This window comes from Eleginops maclovinus, chromosome 8 (assembly GCF_036324505.1).
Source record: "Eleginops maclovinus isolate JMC-PN-2008 ecotype Puerto Natales chromosome 8, JC_Emac_rtc_rv5, whole genome shotgun sequence".
Taxonomy (NCBI): Eukaryota; Metazoa; Chordata; class Actinopteri; order Perciformes; family Eleginopidae; genus Eleginops; species Eleginops maclovinus.
In genome coordinates, this window is record NC_086356.1 from 18,996,871 (window position 1) to 19,019,663 (window position 22,793).

The 22,793-nt window shown below is 39.8% G+C and overlaps 1 protein-coding gene across 3 annotated transcripts in view; it reads left to right on the forward strand.

Annotated features, from left to right (window-relative positions):
* fcho2 (FCH and mu domain containing endocytic adaptor 2) overlaps positions 1-22,793 on the forward strand; it is a 53,074-nt gene that overhangs the window by 16,271 nt on the left and 14,010 nt on the right. For 2 of the 3 annotated variants that reach the window (XM_063889252.1, XM_063889250.1), the window contains exons 3-16: positions 444-518; positions 627-768; positions 3,643-3,795; positions 4,094-4,198; positions 6,005-6,103; positions 11,901-11,997; positions 17,213-17,257; positions 17,333-17,402; positions 17,496-17,520; positions 17,688-17,744; positions 18,260-18,317; positions 18,537-18,712; positions 21,017-21,041; positions 22,509-22,553. In XM_063889252.1, coding sequence (XP_063745322.1) covers positions 444-518; positions 627-768; positions 3,643-3,795; positions 4,094-4,198; positions 6,005-6,103; positions 11,901-11,997; positions 17,213-17,257; positions 17,333-17,402; positions 17,496-17,520; positions 17,688-17,744; positions 18,260-18,317; positions 18,537-18,712; positions 21,017-21,041; positions 22,509-22,553 — 1,172 coding nt within the window. The remainder of the gene's footprint in view (positions 1-443; positions 519-626; positions 769-3,642; positions 3,796-4,093; positions 4,199-6,004; positions 6,104-11,900; positions 11,998-17,212; positions 17,258-17,332; positions 17,403-17,495; positions 17,521-17,687; positions 17,745-18,259; positions 18,318-18,536; positions 18,713-21,016; positions 21,042-22,508; positions 22,554-22,793) is intronic. The other variant, XM_063889251.1, reaches the window with a different exon arrangement.

Sequence of the window (22,793 nt, forward strand, 5' to 3'; positions counted from 1 at the left end):
TGTGTGTGTGTGTGTGTGTGTGTGTGTGTGTGTGTGTGTGTGTGTGTGTGTGTGTGTGTGTGTGTGTGTGTGACCTCCTGTCACTTTGCTGCAAAATCAAGGAATAAAAAGGGAAATTGAGGGAAGCAGGGGATTCAAACACTAGCTTTATACTCCTGTCAGCTCCGCCATGATGTTTATGAACACATCGCAGGAGGAACCACACATATTTGTCCTCCCGCTGAGCCTGTGGTCAAACATTTATGTTATGTTCTTCATGGCTGTTTCTAGCTGGGATCTGCTCTGGCACCAGGGACATGCTCCTAGTTGCAGGAACTTTGTGCTACTAAATATTCGAAGGGCATTGTTATGTTAAGATTGGTGACAAGACACTGTTAACTTTGGGGTTATTTAAACTGTTATTTGTGATCATTTCTAACGTGTGTTTTTTTGCTCTATTCTAGGAGTACTATTGAAGAGGCGTATGCCAGGTCTATGACCAAACTGGCCAAGTCAGCAGGCAACTTTTCTCAGCTTGGGTGAGTGTACACAGTTTTTTTAGTTAACAAAAGACTACTATGATTTAATATAAGAGATTCTGGCTCTTTTTTTTTGCCTCTGATGTGATATTTTCTGTTGTATCCCAGGACTTTCGCTCCGGTGTGGGATGTGGTCAAGACCTCAACAGAGAAGCTTGCCAGCTGTCACATGGAGCTGGTGAGGAAACTACAGGAGCTTATAAAAGAGGTTCAGAAGTATGTGGACGAGCAGGCCAAAGCACACAAAAAGGTAAGGAGCAGATAAGGAAAGTTTGGCAAATCTTAAATGATGTCTTAACTGAAGCTGCCGTACAAACTTTGGTACCACTTTACAATAATACAATAAGGGTTTATAATTAAGTTATTTATTAGGTTGGAAACACGTTATTAATCATTAAGGACCATTTATAAACCAGTTCTAACATAGTTTCATACATCAACACAGGCTCACTATTTGACAGACGAGTAAGCCTTATGTTGGCTACCTAGCTTAGTTCTTCATCAGCCACCATCCTGGGTATCTGTTGTTCACTGAGTTGATTCTCCCCCATCCATCTTGATGTTTCTTGCCATCTCTTATGACCACTTATGCTAATTAGCAAATATAAGGCTAAATGTGGGCTCACTTTTTGGCAAGCAACCGGTCTCAGTTGCCCTGTTTATCTCTTGTCTTATAAAAGCGTAATGTTTTATAAAGTATTCACAACCTAATTAATACATTAATTACAAATTATTCGTAGACTTTTTATGGTAGTCTTATTGTAAAGTGGTACCAAAACCTTTCCCAAAAATAAACCTCTTAACATTTGAACAGTCCTCATTATGTAGATTCTATGATGAAGAAGAGGAAAACCAGATGCTTTGTTTTTCTACTGACATTGCAGGTCTGTAGTCCCAAGATTAAAAATGGGTTGAAGCCACTCAATATTGATTTTACCTTTTCAACATTTTATTAGGGCTTCTGGATGAAAATGGATGATAAAAACAAATATTCTTCTGGGTAAAATAATTATTTTAAAAACTCAATCAATGAGTTATCTGCAATTAAGGTGTTCAGACAATCTAATTGCTGCTTCTGCTACTTTCCAGAAGTAAAATACAGAGTAATACTGAGAAATGGGAATTGAAATCAGAAACTAGGATTAAAACCAGGTTTTGATATTTTAACATTATCAATACCGAAATGTTCTATTTCAGTCATTCTTTCCCATAAACCTTGTTTTTTACGAGGCCACAGGCTCATCTTTACTGGTTAAAATGACAAAATAACAGTTTAAACACAGACCTTTGCTCTCCTCTATGTTTTCCTCGGTTATGGGTCACTTTACACTGCAGTTAACACACTTAAAGTGGAAAAAGTTGTCAGTATTGCCAAACAATCAACTCTCCACAAGAAAAGGAAATAGTAAATACTGGATTCCATCCTGAGAAAGCCTAGCGTGCAGTGTTATTCTTTAAAGCTTTTCTTTTTACACCTCACTCACTATATCTCCTCACCAAGACACACCATCCGCTCATATCTCATGCATGAAGCCCCAGAACACCAAGTAAAAAAGCAGCTCTGAACGGGCAGAGCTGTGTTTGTGCTTTCAGCATGACACAAAGGCTGTCACAGCGCCTCTCCATCCCCTCCCTACACTCCCATCTCCTCTCCACTCTGTGTTTCTTGGCTAACTTGCAGACACAGTGCATACTGTAGCTAAGCAGTGTGAATAACACAAAATAAACACTTGGCTTGGCTGCTGAGAAAGAATACATCATTTATTTAGCTTACTCCGGGGATGTTTACATTATACCATAAATGTGTCAAAACGAGAAACAAATAGGGTTCAGAGACGGTGATGAGTAAAACAAACGACCAAGCTTACTGTGTGGCCACTGTCATTACCCCTTTATTTAACATTTTGATGTGCTTAAAGTAAGCCAATGTAACGAGCTTTACAGATTGTACAAATGTGGTTTATTAAGAACAAATGCAGAGACTTGTATATTTTTAACAGCTGCTATATATCTTTAACTGTTTCCTGCCGTGCTATGCGACAGTTCTTCATCACATGCTGCAGAATAAAACTGAGGGACTGCAAAAGTGTTTTACTAGATCAGTACAGGACCTCTGTCTACATTGAGTCTGTTATTAACTGAAATGTATTTATTTAGGATAAACCCCTTTTTCGAGGGGCTCCGAATATACAGCTCCGGAGAAATGAAGAGAGCACTCCAAATGTTTCTTAAATCTTTATCTCTACATGTATGGCAGCCATTCCAGTGTCTGTTGAATTCCAACACTGAGAAATGTTGTCAGTAGTTTATAGAATACAATAGAAGAAAACAAAAGTACATTTAACTCAGAGACATATCTATAAATAGTAAAACAGAGGAAACTTATAGTAAGGAAGAAAGCTTCTGAATTTTACGCCATTTCGGAATTGTTTATGGAATTTATAAAAAACGGGGACATTGCAGAAGCTATGGAAGGTTAAAGTGAAAAGTTTAATTAAACAGAATGTTGAATTAGGGTTATCTATTTTGAGAATTGTAAGCTGTACTCTGCTTGTGGATGTGCTTTTATTGTATTTTTGTTGAATGTGATCATTTTCAAATGTAATTAGATCCTTGGTTTACACTTTAAACTAATTTCTAGGAATTGCACACTTTGGAATTGAATTAATTTGATTTATTTAGCATTATTTTGTAATCTGCCATGTCTTATGTTGGGAGGTTTGGTTGTGTTTGTGTATATAAATGTGGTTATAAATGTGAATAATCAATAAATACATGTTTAAAAAACCACCAAAAAACAAGAGAACTGATAATGCTGCAGTGGTCTCTTAATTTTTTCCAGAGCTATATCTTAAACAGCAAGACATTGAAAAGGAAACAAAACAAAACACAAAATGACAACCAAATCAAGTCACAATGCAACCAACAGACAAAACAAATCTGAATTTAGAAATTCCAGAAGTATGGCCATGAATGTTTAACCATTGGGAAGGAAGTTATGTCATCTCTAAGTTATAATAAACGAGGGGATTCCAAGAGAAGTGTTGACTGGATTATGTTAGAAGTAGTTAGAAGCACTGGCTGACACTCGCACATATCATATTTTATTCATGTGTGTTTTCAGACAAAGGAAGAGGTGGCGTCCACCCTTGAGGCTGTGCAGAACATCCAGACCACCTCTCAGGCTCTGCAGAAGTCCAAGGAGATCTACAATGCCAAAACCGTGGAGCAGGAGCGCCTTCGCAAAGAAGGGGCCACCCAGAGAGATGTGGACAAGGTGGGAGGTCACACACACACACACACACACACACACACACACACACACACACACACACACACACACACACACACACACACACACACACACACACACACACACACACACACACACACACAGTCATGGTTTTAGTAATAAGGCATGATGAAGTGCCTTAACACTCCACTCTATACAGAAACCTTAACCCCGAAAGCGGCTTGCCTTCAGATGTTAAGTGCAGCTTGGTTGTCGATCTGTGAAAACACAGGGCCTTTTGTCTATAGTACATAAACTGATGATGGCTGTTTACATTTTGCAGGCTGGAGTGAAAGCCAAAAAAGCCACAGAGACCTACAAGTCATACGTGGAGAAATATGCCGCTGCCAAGTCCGAGTTTGAACAGAAGATGGCAGAAACTGCCCAGGTACTGGGATTTCCTCTCTTGAAATATGAAAGATGTGTCACAAGTTCTCCGTGTATGTCTCTGGTATGCAGCACTTTCATTGAGTAATCTGTCAATCCTGTGTGTGTGTGTGTGTGTGTGTGTGTGTGTGTGTGTGTGTGTGTGTGTGTGTGTGTGTGTGTGTGTGTGTGTGTGTGTGTGTGTGTGTGTGTGTGTGTGTGTGTGTGTGTGTGTGTGTGTGTGTGTGTGTGTGTGTGCGCGCACCGTGCCCTGTATCATCTCCAGATTGTGTTTTTTCCTCTGTAACGGAATCATTGTGGAAAGCCCTGATTGGATCCATATTGAAGGACTGATTAGATAAACTCCAAATCAAAATCAGATCAACAGAATTTGGCCTCCATATCCTCCCACACCGCCACCAGAAATGTTTCCAGTTAGCGTAGCGTTTCTGTTTTCCCCCCGAAAGAAAGCAGCCCTGCTTGCCCCAGGATCACAGTCTACGGCTGTCTCAAACGCAGCACATGTGGACATGAGTTATAAACACCGAACACATGTGCTCTGACATCACCGGGGCTCCTCCATGTGTGTCCTCTTTGTCTTGAGAGTGTCTGTGTGTGAGCGTATGCTATCTGTTACCCTGGAGAATGACAAAAGTCTTATTTATTTGTCTCTGTAGTGTAGATGCAGGAGTGTGTGTCTCTTTATCTGTGAGTTTGTGGTTTCCTCTTCCTCTGCATCCTCACTTTGATTATCTTCTCCATGATTATTTATACTCATTCTCCCGAGTTAACCCTGAGTCAGACTTAAATGGGAGTAAACACTAGCATTTAGTCTACACCATACTACTGCTCAAAGCCAAAATGAACCTCCGACGATGTGTCTTGTGGAGAGAATAAGAGACAGGAGGAACTATAGCAGAGGTGGAAGAAGAACTAAAAGTAGAAATACCACAGTATTAGGAATACTCCAGCAGTCTAGCGTTGCAAATGGTACTAAAGTAAAAGTAGATCTAAGTTGATAAGAAAAAAAGCCCAATAATGTATTTGCATAACAAGCTTCAAATGTATCCTTCATATTTCCTCTCATTACAAGTTTCTGTTTTAAGGACTGAGCTGCCAACAAATAAAATGAAACCCATGGAGAGCTGTGATGTAGGCTGTTTGTTTTCTTAAAGCATATTCAAGCATCATTCACCTACATTTGATTGATTTTGCTAATCTATAACTTTACTTATGAGGCCTCACAAGTGAGGGGCCCAGCCTTTCTTATATTTTTCTGTATGTGGCTCTCGGAGAACACCCCTGCATTAAAGTGTTCTCAGAGCTGGTAAAGGTGCAGCTAGTTTGAATGGCTTTGTATACTGCAGGGTAGCTGCTGGATTTACTGCAGGTGAACTAAAGTCTGATTTAAGGGCTGATTATATTTACCATCATTAATCCAGATCTGTAAAGAAACTAAAGGGAATAAATAAATGTAGTGGAGTAAAAGTACACCATTTACCTCTTGAATTATAGTGGGGTAGAAGTACAAAGTAGCAAACAATTAAAATAACCAGGTACAGTACAAGTATCTCCAAATTGTAAATGTACTTAGTTACTTTACACCACTGATCTAAAGTGTGTGAGAGCGCCATCGACCACCCAAACCGACACACAGGAAGTGGCTGGGGCAGAATGAGGAAGTGAAGTTTCCTTATCTGCATTTCATCCATAACTTGTTTTTGTTTTCCTGCCTGTGAAACGACACCATGATGCCGATTGTGCATGCAGCTAATTTGAAATGTTTGTTGCTCCACCGTGCCATAACTCACCTCGCCCTGTTTTTCAGAAATTCCAAGACATTGAAGAAAACCACACTCTCCACATGAAGGAGATCATCCAGTCATACTCGCAGTCCATCGACGAAACGCACCTTCAAATAGGAGAGGTGAGAGCACACATCCACACACACACATGCATGCTCTGAAACATTCCTGTGGGTGGAGTAGGTGTCTCGCTGACCTGCGGCTCCGCTCATTGGGTTCACGGTGTGTCACATCAATTAGTGTCGTCTTTGATCTCGCTAATCGTTTAACTGAGAACCAGGAAATGGTCCATTCAGCCTTTTATGCCAGGCAATTAAAAACTGATCAAAACTCCCTCTCAGCCGATCACCTTCAGAAGTCCAAACACTCGCCAAAACCTGTGTCAGAAAGTTAAAAGTGCTGCACCAGGCGTGTTTGTTCCTGCTAGATTGTGTTTAGGTTTGAGAATATGGCATCAAGTTTGATTCAATTAAGATTTTAAAGGCTTTCAAACATCGTCAACAGCTATATTAATCAGTATCTAACATTAACCAGAGATTTTTTTCATTTATTTATTCAGCAATCATACTTACCAGCGCCACACAGAAAGACTAACGACTGCTCTGCTCTCATTAATCTGAAGCTTCTCTACTGACGCTGCCATGTAGTTCTTTTACTGCCCATAGAGGGCGACACAGCTCCACCAGAAGTATATCAGTCCAATCTGCACCCTGCACTTTGGAAAAGATGTGGAGCGACAGGCTACCGCAGGTTATCCAGCCTCACAGTTCGGAGCAGGGGATGGGCAGTGCTGCCTGCTGCTGAGACAAATGAAAATATGGCTCATCTTTAAAAAAAACGGAAAAAACCTGAGAACACGGAAATAGTGATTTAATGGTAAACACTCTTAAGAAGCAATTTAAAGGGATGTTAATATCACATAAGAAGGAGGCAAGAGGGTGAGGGAGGAGGGTGAAGCAACATTGTGCTTAGTCACTGAGCCCACAGGCGCTGATGCTGACAAGCTAACACACACTCAGTCACACGTTTGCATATACTTGCATTTTTAGAATATCGTTCATGCTGTTTTAGTCTGAAATGCACACGCTGTGAAACACAAACCAAGACAGTCCTTATTTTGTGTTGTTTGAAATCATTTTATCAACATTTGTGTGGCAGTTTTTATTCAAGCAAGAAACTGTTTTAATATTAACCTCCAACACAGATATTCTTGAGTTGAGTTGAAGTAATGCATTTCTTGAATCATATTTTATTACCCAATGTATTATTATATTGACACATGCTCCTGTACTACAATATACTCTGTCATATAGTTTAGTTTAGCGGCAAAGAAGTGACTTGTCCAATGACTCAAGATAAAGTACAATTACAGTTGTATCCTCTGTGCTTCCATTAGTTCTGAACACAAGAGTAAAAGGAAGAATTGGAAGACAGATTCAAGTAAACTCTTCTATTGTTTTCAAGTGTTCATATGTTGTGTGCTGAGGGAGTGAGGATAAGTTGAAGAGAGATAACTATACAATATCAAAGTCAAAACAATTTTACAATCTCTCTTGTGTTAATTTATATTTTTTAAGTGTGTATCATTTTATGTATATATTACATATATTATGAATGATGTATTCAACCAAATAAAAGCTTTCCCCATATTTTCCAACTAATTTAAAATATGAATACACAATATGTTGGGTATAAAATGTGTTTTTGCCAGCTATGACTTACTGTAAGCTCTGGTAAAAACAAACAGGTGTAAACCTTGAAGTACTTAATGGGGACATCATTTCTCTTTTTGGGATAAAATGAGGAAGGAGAAAATGTTCTTGAAGCTTCGTTAGCAGCTTCTTACAGACAGTCGAGGCGCCTGTAAAGAGGCCTGCACAGCTGGGTGTGATAGCAGTGTGTGTGTTACAGCCTCAGGAGAACTCCTAACTGGCAGGTGAACAGGAAGTGTATCACTTATCAGAGGAGACAGGGTGGTCTACACTCCCGCCAGATCAACAGTGGAGTTAGGATTCACTGTGACTGTTTAGGAATTGCTTCCCCAAAAGTAGAGCCTAGTGTTGGAGCTGCTGTCAGTCGGGGGGGGGGAGGGGGAGCGGGAGCAGTGCATGGAAACCAAACCAGAGGAAACCTGTAACCCAAGCTGTCACTCAAATCTAGAAGTGATCATGTCCAGCTTCCAGGTATATTCAGCCAGGATCAGCTCAGGGGCATGAGGGATTAGAGGGAGAAAGTTAATCGTAGAATAAGGAAGATACCATATATATATATACATATGAAGATTAAGAAATATATGTACAGAGGTGTAAAGTAACTAAGTAGATTTACTCAAGTACTGTACTTTAGTACAATTTTGAGGTACTTACTGGAGTATTTCAATGTTTTGTTACTTTTTACTTTAACTCCACTACATTTATTTAATCCCTTTAGTTACTTTACAGATCTGGATTAATGATGGTACATATAATCAGCCCTTAAATCAGACTTTAGTTCACCTGCAGTAAATTCAGCAGCTACCCTGCAGTATACAAAGCCATTCAAACTTTAAGTACATTTAGATGAGAATACTTTCTACTTTTACTGGAGGAACATTTTGAATGCAGGACTTTTACTGTAACAGAGTATTCCTACACTCTGGTACTTCTACCTTTACTCAAGTACACGATCTGATTACTTCTCCCCCCTCTGGATAAGTATTAAGAAGTGCAGAGAAGTAAACTTGGGGCAGGTGTGTCTGTGAGGTTTGCGTGCTCTTTGTGTGTGTGTGTGTGTGTGTGTGTGTGTGTGTGTGTGTGTGTGTGTGTGTGTGTGTGTGTGTGTGTGTGTGTGTGTGTGTGTGTGTGTGTGTGTGTGTGTGTGTGTGTGTGTGTGTGTGTGTGTGTGTGTGTGTGTGTGTGTGTGTGTGTGTGTGTGTGTGTGTGTGTGTGTGTGTGTGTGTGTGTGTGTGTGTGTGGCAAGCGGGGCACATAGATTGATGACATTACTGCCCTCCGTCATGGCAGCAGCACCTGACAGATCGCGTGTGCTGCATACTTCCTCATCGCGCATCCTCCCTCCTGCCCCTCCCCCCCAACATCCTCTCCTGCCAGGGCACAGAAGGCTAATGCACTCCACCTCACCACGGGGGCCTGGGGGGCAGACACATATGTGTGTGTTTGCGTGTGTGTTTGTTTGATGCTGGAGCCACTCTGTGCTTACAGTATCACGCACATCTAAATGGTTTGGTGAGATGGCACAGTTAGACGCTGTTCTTCATCCCCATGCCTGTACGCCGCTTTCACTTCCCCCTCAGTAAACACACAAGCACACATGCACATCCAAAACATACAAGCAAACAAACACTATCCTTCCTCGGATACTGCCCAAAGGGCTTCAGCAGACCACAGTGCCAACTACAATGATTCCACCTGACACAAAAGAAACTCAGGAAATACAGTATATCTCTGTGGGGCCACTTACCAAAATCAATGTTATAAATACCAACTGAAGGTAGAGCAGCTCGAGTAACGGGGAGAAGGTAGACTCCTCATAAAACATGTGACCGCAATCCTCGCTTGTAGGTAGGACTAAAACATCAAAATATAAAGCAACCAATATACAGTCATTGGTACCGCTTAGAGACTACCCTTATAAAAGATTTACAAATAGTTTGTCATTCATTTATTAATTAGGTTGTGAACACTTTATTAACCATTGATAAACCAGTTCTAACATAGTTTTCATACATCAACACAGGCTCACTATTTGGCAAGATGACTAAGCCTTATATTGGCTACCTAGCTTCCTTCTTCATCAGCCACCATCCATCTTGATATTTTGTTTAAGTATAATGATTTATAAAGTGTTCACAACCTAATTAATAAATGAATGACAAACTATTTGTAAATCTTTTATAAGGGTAGTGTTATTGTAAAGTGGTACCCAATCATTTTGATGCTGGCTTACTTTACACTGACTTATATTTTCCACACCTAGGAATAAACATTTTACACATACAGCCCCGGAAAAAATTAAGAGGGCACTGCAGCATTATCAGATCTCCAGTTTTACTATTTCTAGGTATGTCTTAAAGAGTTAAATTATATATGATTTGATTGCATTCTATAAACTACTGACAACATTTCTGTGTTGGAATTCAACATACCCTGGAATGGCTTCCATTCATGTAGAGATTGAGATTTAAGAAACATTTGGAGTGCTCTCTTCATTTTTTCCGGAGCTGTATATGTGTGTACACGGTAAAGATGTAGCTTAGTTTTAACTCACGCAAAGCACCGTTGGGCGGCTCACCACAGATGGCGTGCAGCCTACGATCACACACACAGGCGTTTATGCTTCGGCGTTTTTCGTTGCTGTACTCTCCAAACGCCAGAGGCCGTACAAAGAAAACATTTTGTGAGGAAACAAGAAGTCAAGAAGAGTTACCAGCACAAAGACCAAACATGCAACTTAAAGGAAGAGTCATCAAACATTCATTAACCCACTTAATGGCTTTTATACAGGACTGTAGTATTTAAAACGACAAATGTATTACAGTGAAAAGGAGGTTGCGTAATCGGGCTGGATTTAATTTGCCTGGAATAATTGGCTGTCTTTTTAAAATCCTAAGACTTTATCTACAATCCCCTGCACATACAGCTGGGACCTAGTTACACCAAATCAGAGATACACGACAACTTGTGGGGCATTTGGTTTGGGATTACGTCAGATTTGCTTGTGCATCCTGGTGTCAGGAAACACTACGCCAATAAACCCAGCTTGCAAAAGTGACACAACCTTATTTTACTACAGTAGATTGTTTATAAACTTTATCATCGTGACATAGCGATTAAGTGTAAGTCTACTCCTGCTGTAAAGACTTCCCTTGGTACAGGTTAACAGTGTCCATGATCACATGATGTAATGTATGTGGCTGACAGGATACAGGACTGTGCATGTATCAATAGATTTATTGCAGTTACAAAAGTTTTTCACCCTGCTTTGAAGTAGATTAAACAAAAGAACTCTCATTCTTCAGGCGTACAGCATGGCAAACCACCATACATTATTTACTGTGTTGTTCCATCTCTGCTGGAGTGTTCTAAAATAACTGCTGCCAGTACTAGGATATAGTTAACCTAATGTGGTTAAAGTAAAGAATAAAATGTGTGTGAGAAATGGACAACAGTACATGGCCCAAAAAATTACTTATTTATTGCGATGGGTATTAATAATAAATAAATGTAACAATTAAATGTGTAAATCTTTCAACTAGACACTAAATAGGGCGGCAGTGGCTCAGTCTGTAGGGACCTCAGCTTTGAACCGAAGGGTTGCCAGTTCACATCTTGAGCAAGGCACCAAACCCCCAACTGCTCCCTGGCGCCGGCGAGACTGGCAGCCTTCGCTCTGGCACCTCTTAAGATGCATGTGTGCAACCTACAGAAAACTGTATAGTGTGTATAAATTGTGTGTGTACTAATAATGCATGTGCATGTTTGCACCTACCTGTGTGTGGTTAATGTATGCATGTAAAACAGAGAGTGAAAACTGAATTTCCCCCGAGGGGGATAAATAAGGGTTCATCTTCTTAAATGAATCAAACATTCACACATTTCTGGTGCAACTTGTTTTTATGCTTTTTGAAGTTTTAAATTCCAAGTAAAGGTGGAACATATTAAAAATAACTTCACTAAGGAGGTTGATATCAGTGTAAAAATAATACAAAAAACACAATGCAATATATCGGTGCAGCGAGTCCACATGAATTAAAACTAATAAAAACAATTCCAATATGTTCACAAACAAGAGGAATACCTTTTAAAGACCACTATGATGACATTCGTTATATCATTACATCATGTTTTGTCATTGTTGCTTTGTTTTACCTGCATTAAATGTAATAATGAATGATTTTGTTTATTGTTTTTGATTGTGTAGGTCCAGAATGAGTTTGTGAGGAACGTTGAGAACACCTCGGTGGAGAGTTTAATACAGAAGCTGGCAGAGAGCAAAGGAACGGGCAAGGAGAGACCAGGTACGAATCATTTATCTTAGCTTCTAATAAAAGATATTTGTGTTGTAAATAAATGAGCGTGCCTTGTGCCTGTCCCTGCCTTTTAGGGAGGGTGGGGACGTATAGAGAGGGGCAATTAGGAGTAAGAGAGCGCCATCACAGGCAATCATAGTAATCTGCTGTAAAGGTAGGCAGGCTTGGCATTCCAGTGAGCATGTGACGCGCTGTGGGCTTTGCTCTGCGCACAGACTAAGCAGGCAGAACCAACCTTTTCAGGAGGTCAGAGCTCAACAATGACTCTTGTGTAAACTTTGCCGTGCCACAATAATCAAGGGAATACTCCTCAGACTCCTCTGACTCTGCCCCCCCGCCTCCCTCCCCTTCTCACACACACACACACACACACACACACACACACACACACACACACACACACACACACACACACACACACACACACACACACACACACACACACACACACTCACAGCTCATTCATTGATAGTATTAGAAGTGTAGTAGCTCTGAAGCATCTCTTCATCCCATCACTTTTTACTTGTATTTATTTAGAAAATCTAATTAGATTTGATTTAACTTTATTGTCACATGTACTAAAACAATGAAAAGTAGTTTGCAAGTCCAAGACAAGAAGTGAAGTGCAGAGTTATTCAAATATAATATAAATATATATGTATACATGTGATGGATATAAACACACAGATTTATTTACACTTTGAACACTATAAGGAGGTAGACAGTGTGTGTGTGTGTGTGTGTGTGTGTGTGTGTGTGTGTTTACATTTTAAAGCCCTGTCGTACATATACAATTACTCCCCTGGTCGCTGTATTGGTACTACATTACGTCAGGTCACACACACAAAGAGTTCACCTCTGCTGTGTTTGTGTGTACACACACGGTGACCCCTGTGTCCAGACGCTGCGTCCAAGGGGTGGTGGCCTTCATTTGTTTGGACAGCAGAATTAATTGAGGCTAAAAAAACGGTCAGAAAATTCCTCTTGTATCAAGCTGTTCATTAGGGATTGCGCAGCAGCCCCGGCCCTGTCAGAAAAATAACCTGTCCGTCCCCTGATGAAATAGCTGAATGGATGGCCGGTCCACTGCCTTTAGAGAGAGAGAGGTTGAATAAACTTTCTATTGCGGAAACAATCCCAAAGTGACACGCTGCAAGGCAGGGGGGTTCGGAGTGTTCAACGATATCCAGCTGAGCTGTCAACTGGCGGAGGGCCAGACACGCAACCCCCCCCCCGCCCCTCTCCCACTCCCAGTGCCATGTGAAGCATATGCAATTTAAAAAACCATTCAGCGTTCATGCGTGACTGCATGCTTCTCTCACAGAGAGGAGGAAGAAAAGAAACATCTTCCCCTGGATAAACAAAGTCGTCTGTCTGTTTAGGAGATGTTTAAACAGTTCCTAATGTCGGCCCACATTTAGGTAATATTCATGCGTCTGGTGTTTGGACTTCTCCTGCAGTTGGTGTGCATAAATATTGTCAGATGCAATCCCAGGGTGCTAGAGGCAAAGAGTTCCTGCTCTGCCTGGGCCTGACGTACATGCACAGCATTTGTTTCACATCCCAGAGATGGAATAACCAACACAATGTGCGATTCTCCAATTTCTTTGTGGGTCTTTTTTTTTGTATTCCTTTTTGTTTGACAATATCTCCAACTGATGCATTTAATGAAAGGTGATACCAAATGACATAGTTAGTTAAAAGATCCTCACCTGTTTTATGTCAGTACACTGAACGAATATGGATGATGTAAGGGATAGATATAGACAGATAGAAAGAAGAATGACAAACAATTTAAAAATAGACTAAAAAATAAATAAAAAAATATATATACATTAGATATTTTCAGTAGTAGTTCTTAGAATAAATTAGAATACTCTCTAAAATGTAAATCTACTCAATATATATGCATAGTGTACTTTATGCAGTAGCTGGAAATGACTGTCTCTCCCGTTTCCTCCCATGGGAGAAAGTTCTCGAATGAGCATGCCAATTTTGTTTTGATTGGCATGAAACTCTCTCCCTTTCTCACACACACACACACACACACACACACACACACACACACACACACACACACACACACACACACACACACACACACACACACACACACACACACACACACACAGCGGTTCGTGCTGCCGCTGTGTATTCGCCGGCGGTGAAGAGGCTCTGATATTGCACAGTAGAGTAGATCGGTCATTGGTGTACTTTATCCACTTCACTTGGCGTGATGCATGCCTCTCGTGACTCGCCGCTTCCCTGCACTCCACTCGGCGCTGCACACGCCAAACAAAGCGTCAATTCTGCGCGTGACTGGCATCCTCTGGGGAGAGCGCGTTGGACTGCTGCTCCTGTATACATTTTGAGTTAAAATATCATTAGCTTTGTTGTTTTCAGGTCAAGGCATGTTAGTGTATCGGACAATCATGCCAGAGGGTCTCTCTCTCTCGCTCTCTCTCTCCTGCTCATCTTGCGAGCTATTAAGCTGTATATACATTATATCTGTGTCCATGTGGTCTGACGGCAAACACTCGCTGCATGTCTCCCAGGTCAGGCTTTTTGTGTAAGGATGTATGAATAATATACACTAAATGCATAGTCAAACGTACAGATAAAATGGACTAATACACTGATGTAAAGGATTTCCAGTTTGAGGGCTGCACGATTTAGAAGAAAATACTCATTTGCAATTATTTCGAGTGATATTGCAACTGCGATATGGTACACTATCTTGGAGAGATTAGTAATTTTTGCATTATACTTCTCATTATTATTGAAAATTGAATTTAAATAATTATAGGGCAATGAAAAAAAAAAGATCTGTACCAAACAAATATGTTTTATTAAGTCTAGACGATTTTTAGGCAGGTAAATCCCTATTTCATTAGAATTTATATTTTAACACATTGTATCTAACAAATATTGTGCATCCTGCTATTTGAATAGGGCAGTAGTCCATAATGTGACTTAAATAGCAATTATAAGGTTGAGGTGTCACTCCTTCTAATAGATATTAACATCACAAAACACCAACAGCACAGCCTCCCTGCTTCCTCTGAGTGACATGCACACTCATTGCATGCCCTGCCTCTGTTTTTCTACAGCTTTCTGTGTGTGTGTGTGTGTGTGTGTGTGTGTGTGTGTGTGTGTGTGTGTGTGTGTGTGTGTGTGTGTGTGTGTGTGTGTGTGTGTGTGTGTGTGTGTGTGTGTGTGCGCGCATGTGTATGTTACAGTGCTTTTCCTTTGAAAGTCCTCCATAAATGTTTCTGGAGGCACTCTTGCAGCGTGACAGTCCTGTGCAGGGCCTTGGAGGTAAATGTATAATTGATGAGCATTAAATTAAGTGTAAACTCTGTTGTTGTTTGCTCTATTTCAATCATAGATCTGTAGAACCAAAAGCAATGTTATTTTTTATTTAGCTGGTTGTGCTCTGAGGGACTTTCTGGCTGTTGGCTGGAATAGATCCGACAGTCTGTTAGTTCAGCCTATTAGTAAGGGACGCCATGATTATTTCAGATGTGAGTTTGTTTGTGCTGATTACTATGGTTTGTTTCATTTAGGGTGGAGCTGTAACAATAAGGAAAAATAGTAGCTAACTGTTTGGATTATCAATTAATAATCAAGTGATTTAGCTTTCACCCCTTTTTTATATACGGAGGTTTCCTGGTTTTCCTTTGCTTTGGTAAATTTAATGGATAACTTTTTGTTTCGGACGAACAAGAAAACAACCAAATTAAAAGGCCATCTTGGGGTTGGAAAAACTAATAAATGTTTCACTTTTTTTGTGGCATTTTATATTAAAATATTCAAAGGCTTGATTGTGAAATATGCATTATAATTCAAACATAAAGAAGAATGGAAGTAACATTGTGCAAGGGAAACGATACTGAAAGTAAAATGCAGAGATACGTGCACTACATCACACAATTAATTGTTTAATCTAAATAAGATAAAAAGAAAATGAATGGATAATGGAGATAAGGGTATAGTTACGGTCTACTCTACTTTGTTTCTGGGGATTTTTTGCATGCCAGAGAGAGGGAGAGGAGGGCTGCTTTAAAGCCCGAGAGCAGATTTGTCCGTGTGGCTTTAAACACTTCACTGCATTTAATCTTCGACTTGTTTGTCTTATTGTAATAGGGTTAGTGACTTTGCGTGTCCCGTGTTGGAGGTTACGTTTTATCTCATACCTGCTGCTCGCTGTGAGCACCAAGGCCTGTTTCACAGAGAATCAGGTAGTGACTGTATGGATTCAACTTTACTGTCAGTGCACAGTACAAGTAAGACCACAAAATGCAGTTAGCATCCAACCAGAAGTCCAAAACGAGTTTTTAATAGTAATATAAATATAGTCTTACAGTATTTACACTATGAACTCTATAAGGAGGTATAAACATAATGCCTAATTTGTATCTGTATGTACAGCTCCGGAAAAAATGAAGAGTCCACTTAGCATTATCAGTTTCTCTGGTTTTACAATTTATAGATATAAAACATGATTTATGTTTTATTGTATTCTATAAACTACTGACAACATGTCTCTGTGTTGGAATTCAACAGACACTGGAATGGCTGCCATACATGTAGAGATAAAGATTTAAGAAACAATTGGAGCTGTATATGTCCTATTATAAACAGCAGTGTAGGAATTCAATATATTAAAGATCAGGTATGTAAACAGACAGTATAATATAGCCACAATAAATATGAATATACTATAGACTGTATGCATATAGTATGAATAGATAGGAGTAAGGTTAAGAATGGTGATGATTTTTATGGGTTTTTTTTCCGGTGAGGGAGACTTTGTGCTGTAGAGTAGTGCTTTGTGGCCCCAGGAGGCAGTGTCACATCTCAGTGAGGGCCACCAGACACACATTTGACTCCGCTATTGACCCTGTCTGCCCTCTGGGACCAGCCGGGCCCTGTTTGTGTACACACTCAGTATAGTGTGGTGTGTGTGTGTGTGTGTGTGTGTGTGTGTGTGTGTGTGTGTGTGTGTGTGTGTGTGTGTGTGTGTGTGTGTGTGTGTGTGTGTGTGTGTGTGTGTGTGTGTGTGTGTGTGTGTGTGTGTGTGTGTGTGTGTGTGTGTGTGTGTGTGTGTGTGTGATTATTGCGTGATGTACATTCACAGCAGTAGGCGGTTGACCCTTTCCGTGCCAAATGAACCTAAAAGATTTGTTTTTTGTCTCATTAGGAGCCATTGAGTTTGAGGAGTGCAATGCAGCTATTGCTACTGAAGGTACGTCTTATTACAAATAAAGTTATACAAAAAGATGTTAGAAAATGCATTAAATGCATTTTCATTTGTATTAAGGTGCCAAACCAAGAAAGAGAAAACCATTTGGCATCCCAGGTCGAAGGAAAGATAAGGATACAGACTCGACGTAAGTGAACATAACTTTAGTCCACCAACACAATTAATGCAACTTGGTTTAAATAAAATGTTCTCACCATGATATCACACTTCTGTCTCCCAGGGAGTCTACAGAAGTGGAAGCTGCTGTGAGTATAACTTCCCCAAAAGTTTTCCTTTAGTTGATTTTTCAGTTTTGATTTCAAACAGGAGGAGGTGGAAGAGATCCTTGTGCATTTGATTGTCTGTGCTCCCTCCCTCCTGTTTATTTTCTAGATTGACTCGTGCATTCATTCCTCTGTGTTTGTGCTTGTAGAACACTGCCAACGGAGCTCCCCCCGGATATTATGGGGCCATAGACATCCAGAATGCTGTGAGCAAGCTAACAGACAGAAACACAATGCATATCCATATCCACACCTTTTATAATCCAAATAACATATATTTGTGCAGCACATTTCTAAATTCAAAAAGCACTTGTTGTAAATCACAACAACTGAAAAGGTTAAATATTTCACTCTCCTTAAAAACAGAATGCCATAAGTTAAAGATGCACTTTCAGTCTATATGATAATGATCAGCATCTTTCACTTGAGAATAAGAGAACATTTAAAATGAAATATATTTAAAAAAAAGTTTTGACCCATGTTAATATTCAGGGTAAAAGGGGGATAATTTGAGTGGTGACATGTGTAATTATATTTATTATTTATTGACCCAATTAAAACATGTTTGGTCTACTTCAAATAAAATGTCAAGTAAAAAGTAATTCAATGCAAAACACATTTGTGCCAAATACATTTGGATATGACTTACCTCTTTAAACTAAATCTGATACTTTCATTTTAAATTTGTGTTTTAAAATGACGTTCTGTTTTTATGTTGCAGAACGTTCCCCAAGTGGATGCAGAGGGCTTCTGCATCAGACCGGAAGGAAATGAAAACGATATCCTTTGCGCTTGTTTTGATTTGTGTTTACATTCTGAGGCTCAGTCCAGCTCATCATCATCATCATCATCATCATCATCATCATCATCATCATCATCATGGATCTGTTATTGTTTGTTCCTCTGTTCACATCCAGCTGCCTCCTGAAGCCAGGGACAATTAAATCAGAAGTGTCGATGATCTCTGTGTCTGTCTTCTCCTTAACTGTTTTGCTTACATGCCAAAGAGAATTCCTTCTATTCGTCCAGCGACTCAGAGGACGAAGATGAACCCAGGAAGTTCCACGTAGAAATTAAGCCTGTTCAGCCAAACAACGGCACCCACCAGAGCCGAGTCACCATCGACGAGCTTAAAGCCTCCATTGGAAACATCATCCTGCCTCCATCCACCTCGGTATGGGTTCAAACACACCGAAACACCATAAACTACACCATAAATACTAAAACCTGTTGCTCTGCTGCTGCTCTGCTGCTGCAACACTAGAGGGCAACAGGAGGATGTGAAACCTCTGTGAGAGGATGCCATTTAACCCGAGTGTCCCACTTACAGATGCCGTTAGTCACTGTTCCTTGGAGCTTATTTTATGTATATAAAAAAGGCATTTGTATTATATTTAGTGATGCTCCTGTTTGTTATACTTAGAATTTAGTTTCATGCCGAACAACTTTTGGGGTATTTTTTCTCTTTTTAAAGTAAATATATCAAGAATTCAGAGACAATAATTTGTGATTTTCTGATTTTGTTGGCCTTCAGTGCAGACTCACACTTGCTGTTCATGTATGAATGCTTTGCGGTAGTGCAGGCAACACACACACACACACTTACACAGAGCCCAGTCTGATTTCACTCATGGACTCCTTCATTCAGCTCCCTGTCTCTCACCATCACTCATCTCCGCCGCTCTGTGAAAATAGCCGCTGCCATTAAAATTTAAAGCCACTACTGCTTGTGTGCAAACATGCGCCGTGTATGCACTGAGCTGCTGTTGTTGTTGTTAATGTTGTTGTGGAGCGGCTGAAAGGGCACGCTCGGTGTCGAGAGCGGGGTCTAGTGGGTTTCACCCGCCGCTCTCCCGGCTGCACATTAAACAATTGTCACGGCATCTTCTCCCAGCCTCCCCCCTTTCTGCTCTGACCACTGTTCCTGCTCCCTGTTTGTGTTTTACCTCACCCGTTCTCTTTCCTTTCTTTGTTTGCTTTCACTCCTCGGTCTTTATAATGACACCACTTGTGCTAGACAGGCCTCTGTTGTGGTTATTTATGAATACTTTATGGAGCTAGTTTGAGGACTAGTTTTTTAAAATGTTCTCTTTCTTTTGTTGTCTTTTTCCCAGCGTAGGAACAAATGATAAAGATGAGCTACAATTTTCTAGAGGATGTTTTTATCGGATGTTTTTCTTTTTAATATAACAACATTCAGTAGGAATTAGTTTTTCTTCAAAACCTTTTGATTTAGTTTGTTCCAGTTTAGTTTTTGTCGAAATGCAAACCCACACACTTTCTCATCCTTAAAGTACAAAAAGAACACAAACCACAGTTTTTGTGTGTGGACTCTGATTTGCATTTAAATACTTTGTAATTGTATTTTTCCTACTCTGTCTTTTACAGTTTTTGTTTAGCTTCCTTTTCCTTTTCCATATTCACCCAAAGTTCTGGAATAAAGTTAAAACACATCCAAGGCGATGACGAAGGTTGCATCATCTGGTGTGAATTATTGAGAGTTTTTCTTTTCTTTTTTCCTCACTGCTCATTTTTCTGTCTTTTTCATTTCTCCTCCTGTTTGGTTCTCCCTCTGCGGTGTTCTCTTTATTGAAATAGCAGTGGAAGTCGTGTGTGTGTGGCCAGCAAGAGCCGTAATTGAACCCATTTGCCGCTTAGCGCCTGTGGGACTAAACCCTGGCCTCACAGCTCTACGGTGGTTAAATGCTTTTGCTATGTTCCTTAAACCCATTTTGTTTCTTTTTGTCCCCTCCTCCCTTGACAGCTCCCCCACCCCACACAACCACCACCTTTCTCATTGTGCAAATAAAGTCTTTATTGAAATTGATGCTCAAAGTTTCCATTGGGTTGGTGACCCTCGAGCCAATGTTGCGTATCTTGTCTTACGCAGCATGACACGGCAGATTTATGTCCAGAAAAAACGCTGTGTAACGGAAATTGGTGAAGTGTTGGGGGCACGCTCTCTGTTTTCCCTCACTGATCGTCATACGGACTTAAATGCAAAGTTTTGGGCTGCTGAATATTTCACCCTAGGTTTAACGTGTGGTATGCGTGAGGCGAGAGCAACCTTGAGATTTACTGTCTTTAACTCTGAAGTGGAAAATTCCCTTTGCCCTTGGGAATAATTCATAATACAGTTTCCAACTCTTTAAAGCTTTTTTTCCCACTATTTTTACAATGTATTTGACATCTTTATATATTAGGGCTCAGGGGGCTTTAGGTTTCAAATTGTTTGACATGTTGAAAGGACTTTAGACATCTGAAAGTTGCAGTTTGTAAAAAAGGCGGGAAAAAGTGACATTGAAAGACTTGTAATAAACATAGAGGCCTGTTTTAGGTCTCTTCTATGCAGCCTGATCATTTCTCTTAGATTTGTCTTTTTCATGATTTCTTTCTAACAAACAGAGCAAGTCAAAGTTTGAAAGTCATGGTGAGTTGGAGACGTCTTTTATTAATTAATCTGTGTTTGTGTTTTCAGGGCCAGATGCGGAAGAACCAGTCCAGTGAGTATTTTCTCTGTCCGACCTCTCTGTATCTGTGTGTTGCTGATGACTGTGAAGGGGGTCGACTGTACAGGGTCTCAACTACATTTTTCTTGGCACAAGATGTTTTTAAAGAGGTTGTCTTTTAAAAAGGAAAACCCAGAAACTTAGCCAAAACCAACATATCCCTGAGAAAAAAGTAAATAAGCGTTCTTTTCTGTTAATGTGAGCTTGAGGGATATTTCCCCCCCACCATGGTACAAATAAGATTAATTGCTTAATTGGATGTTAATGTTTTGAAATGTCAGAAATTATGTTTTCCACCACTCTGCAAACCGACACGGCTTGGAGAAAGTTTGTGTGCTAGGTTTGATTTAAATGCTTGAGAAATCCTTTAAATATACAGTATATACCTATACACCACGAATCATGTTCCATGGGGTCTTAATGTCGTTTTTAAAGCTTGAAGATGAACTAAAAAGCTGTTGATTCTAGGAAATGTTTTGTTTTTTCTAAAGATGCTAACCAAAACCACGTTTGTATGTAAGTTAACGGGAAAAAAATCACATTCTGCAGCTAAAACACTGATAAACATCAACTTACACAATATATCACATATTGTATCGAGTATCTGAGCTAAGTTTGTTTGTTTGCTATGTTTGATTTACTCTGATGGTTGAGAAATCCTTCAAATGTATATATATATATATATATATATACTACACACACACTACATAGCACGTATCATGTTCCATTGGGTCTTAATGTAAGTTTCAGAAAGCTTGATTATTAACTGAAAAGTTATTTCTTTATGCTAGTAAAGTTGTTTTTTCAAAAGTTGCTATCACAAATCAACTTTATATGCAACTAAATGATAATAAAATTCACATTCTGCAGCTGAAACACTGATAAAGATCGACTTACACAGTATATTGCATTGATAGATGTATACTGTACATATGCTTAGGGAACACAGGAGTATCTACATTAAGCTACGTTGTTTGTTTGATTTACTCAACAAGTGCTTGAGAAATCCTTCAAATATACAATCTATATCTACACTATATGTTCCAGCAAAAGTGGCATAGCAGGTAAAGAAAGGCATGCAATAATAGTCACACATTAAATATTGAGAAGCAAAGCACAACTAAGCAATAGAAGAAAAGTACACAACCACAGCTAAAAATGAGTAGCAGCAATTTAAAAATAAGTTACATATTACGGTGTTACGGCATTTCAAAAATGTATAGAACTGTTAGGACATTATAAAGATGTTTTTTTGTATCATGTTCCATTGGTTTCAATGTAAGTTTCAGAAAGCTCGAATATTTACTAAAAAGTGTTTTTTTTATGCTAGGAAAGTTGTTTTTTTCCAGAGCTTCTAACACAAACCAAGTTTATATGGTAAAAAAATGCCATTCTGCAGCTGATAAAGATCACCCTACACAGTATATTGCATTGATAGATGTATACTCTACGTACGCTCAGGGAACACAGGAGTATCTACATTAAGCTCTAAGGCTCAGGGTCGGGGTGAGTATGTTTTCTCTACAGTAGTAAGCCTACACCCTGCCTCCCCCCACCTGCCACAGCCCTCCTCTCAGCTGACACACACTAACACCACTGACTCTGCACTCTCACTGCAAACTTTTATTTTTAATATTTAAATGGTTTTATATTTGGGTCCTCTCAATCGCCTCCTCTGGTGCTTTAGTGCTGCTTCAGGTTGCTCGTATGGATCTTCGCAATGCACTGTAACACTTTAGAAAAGGG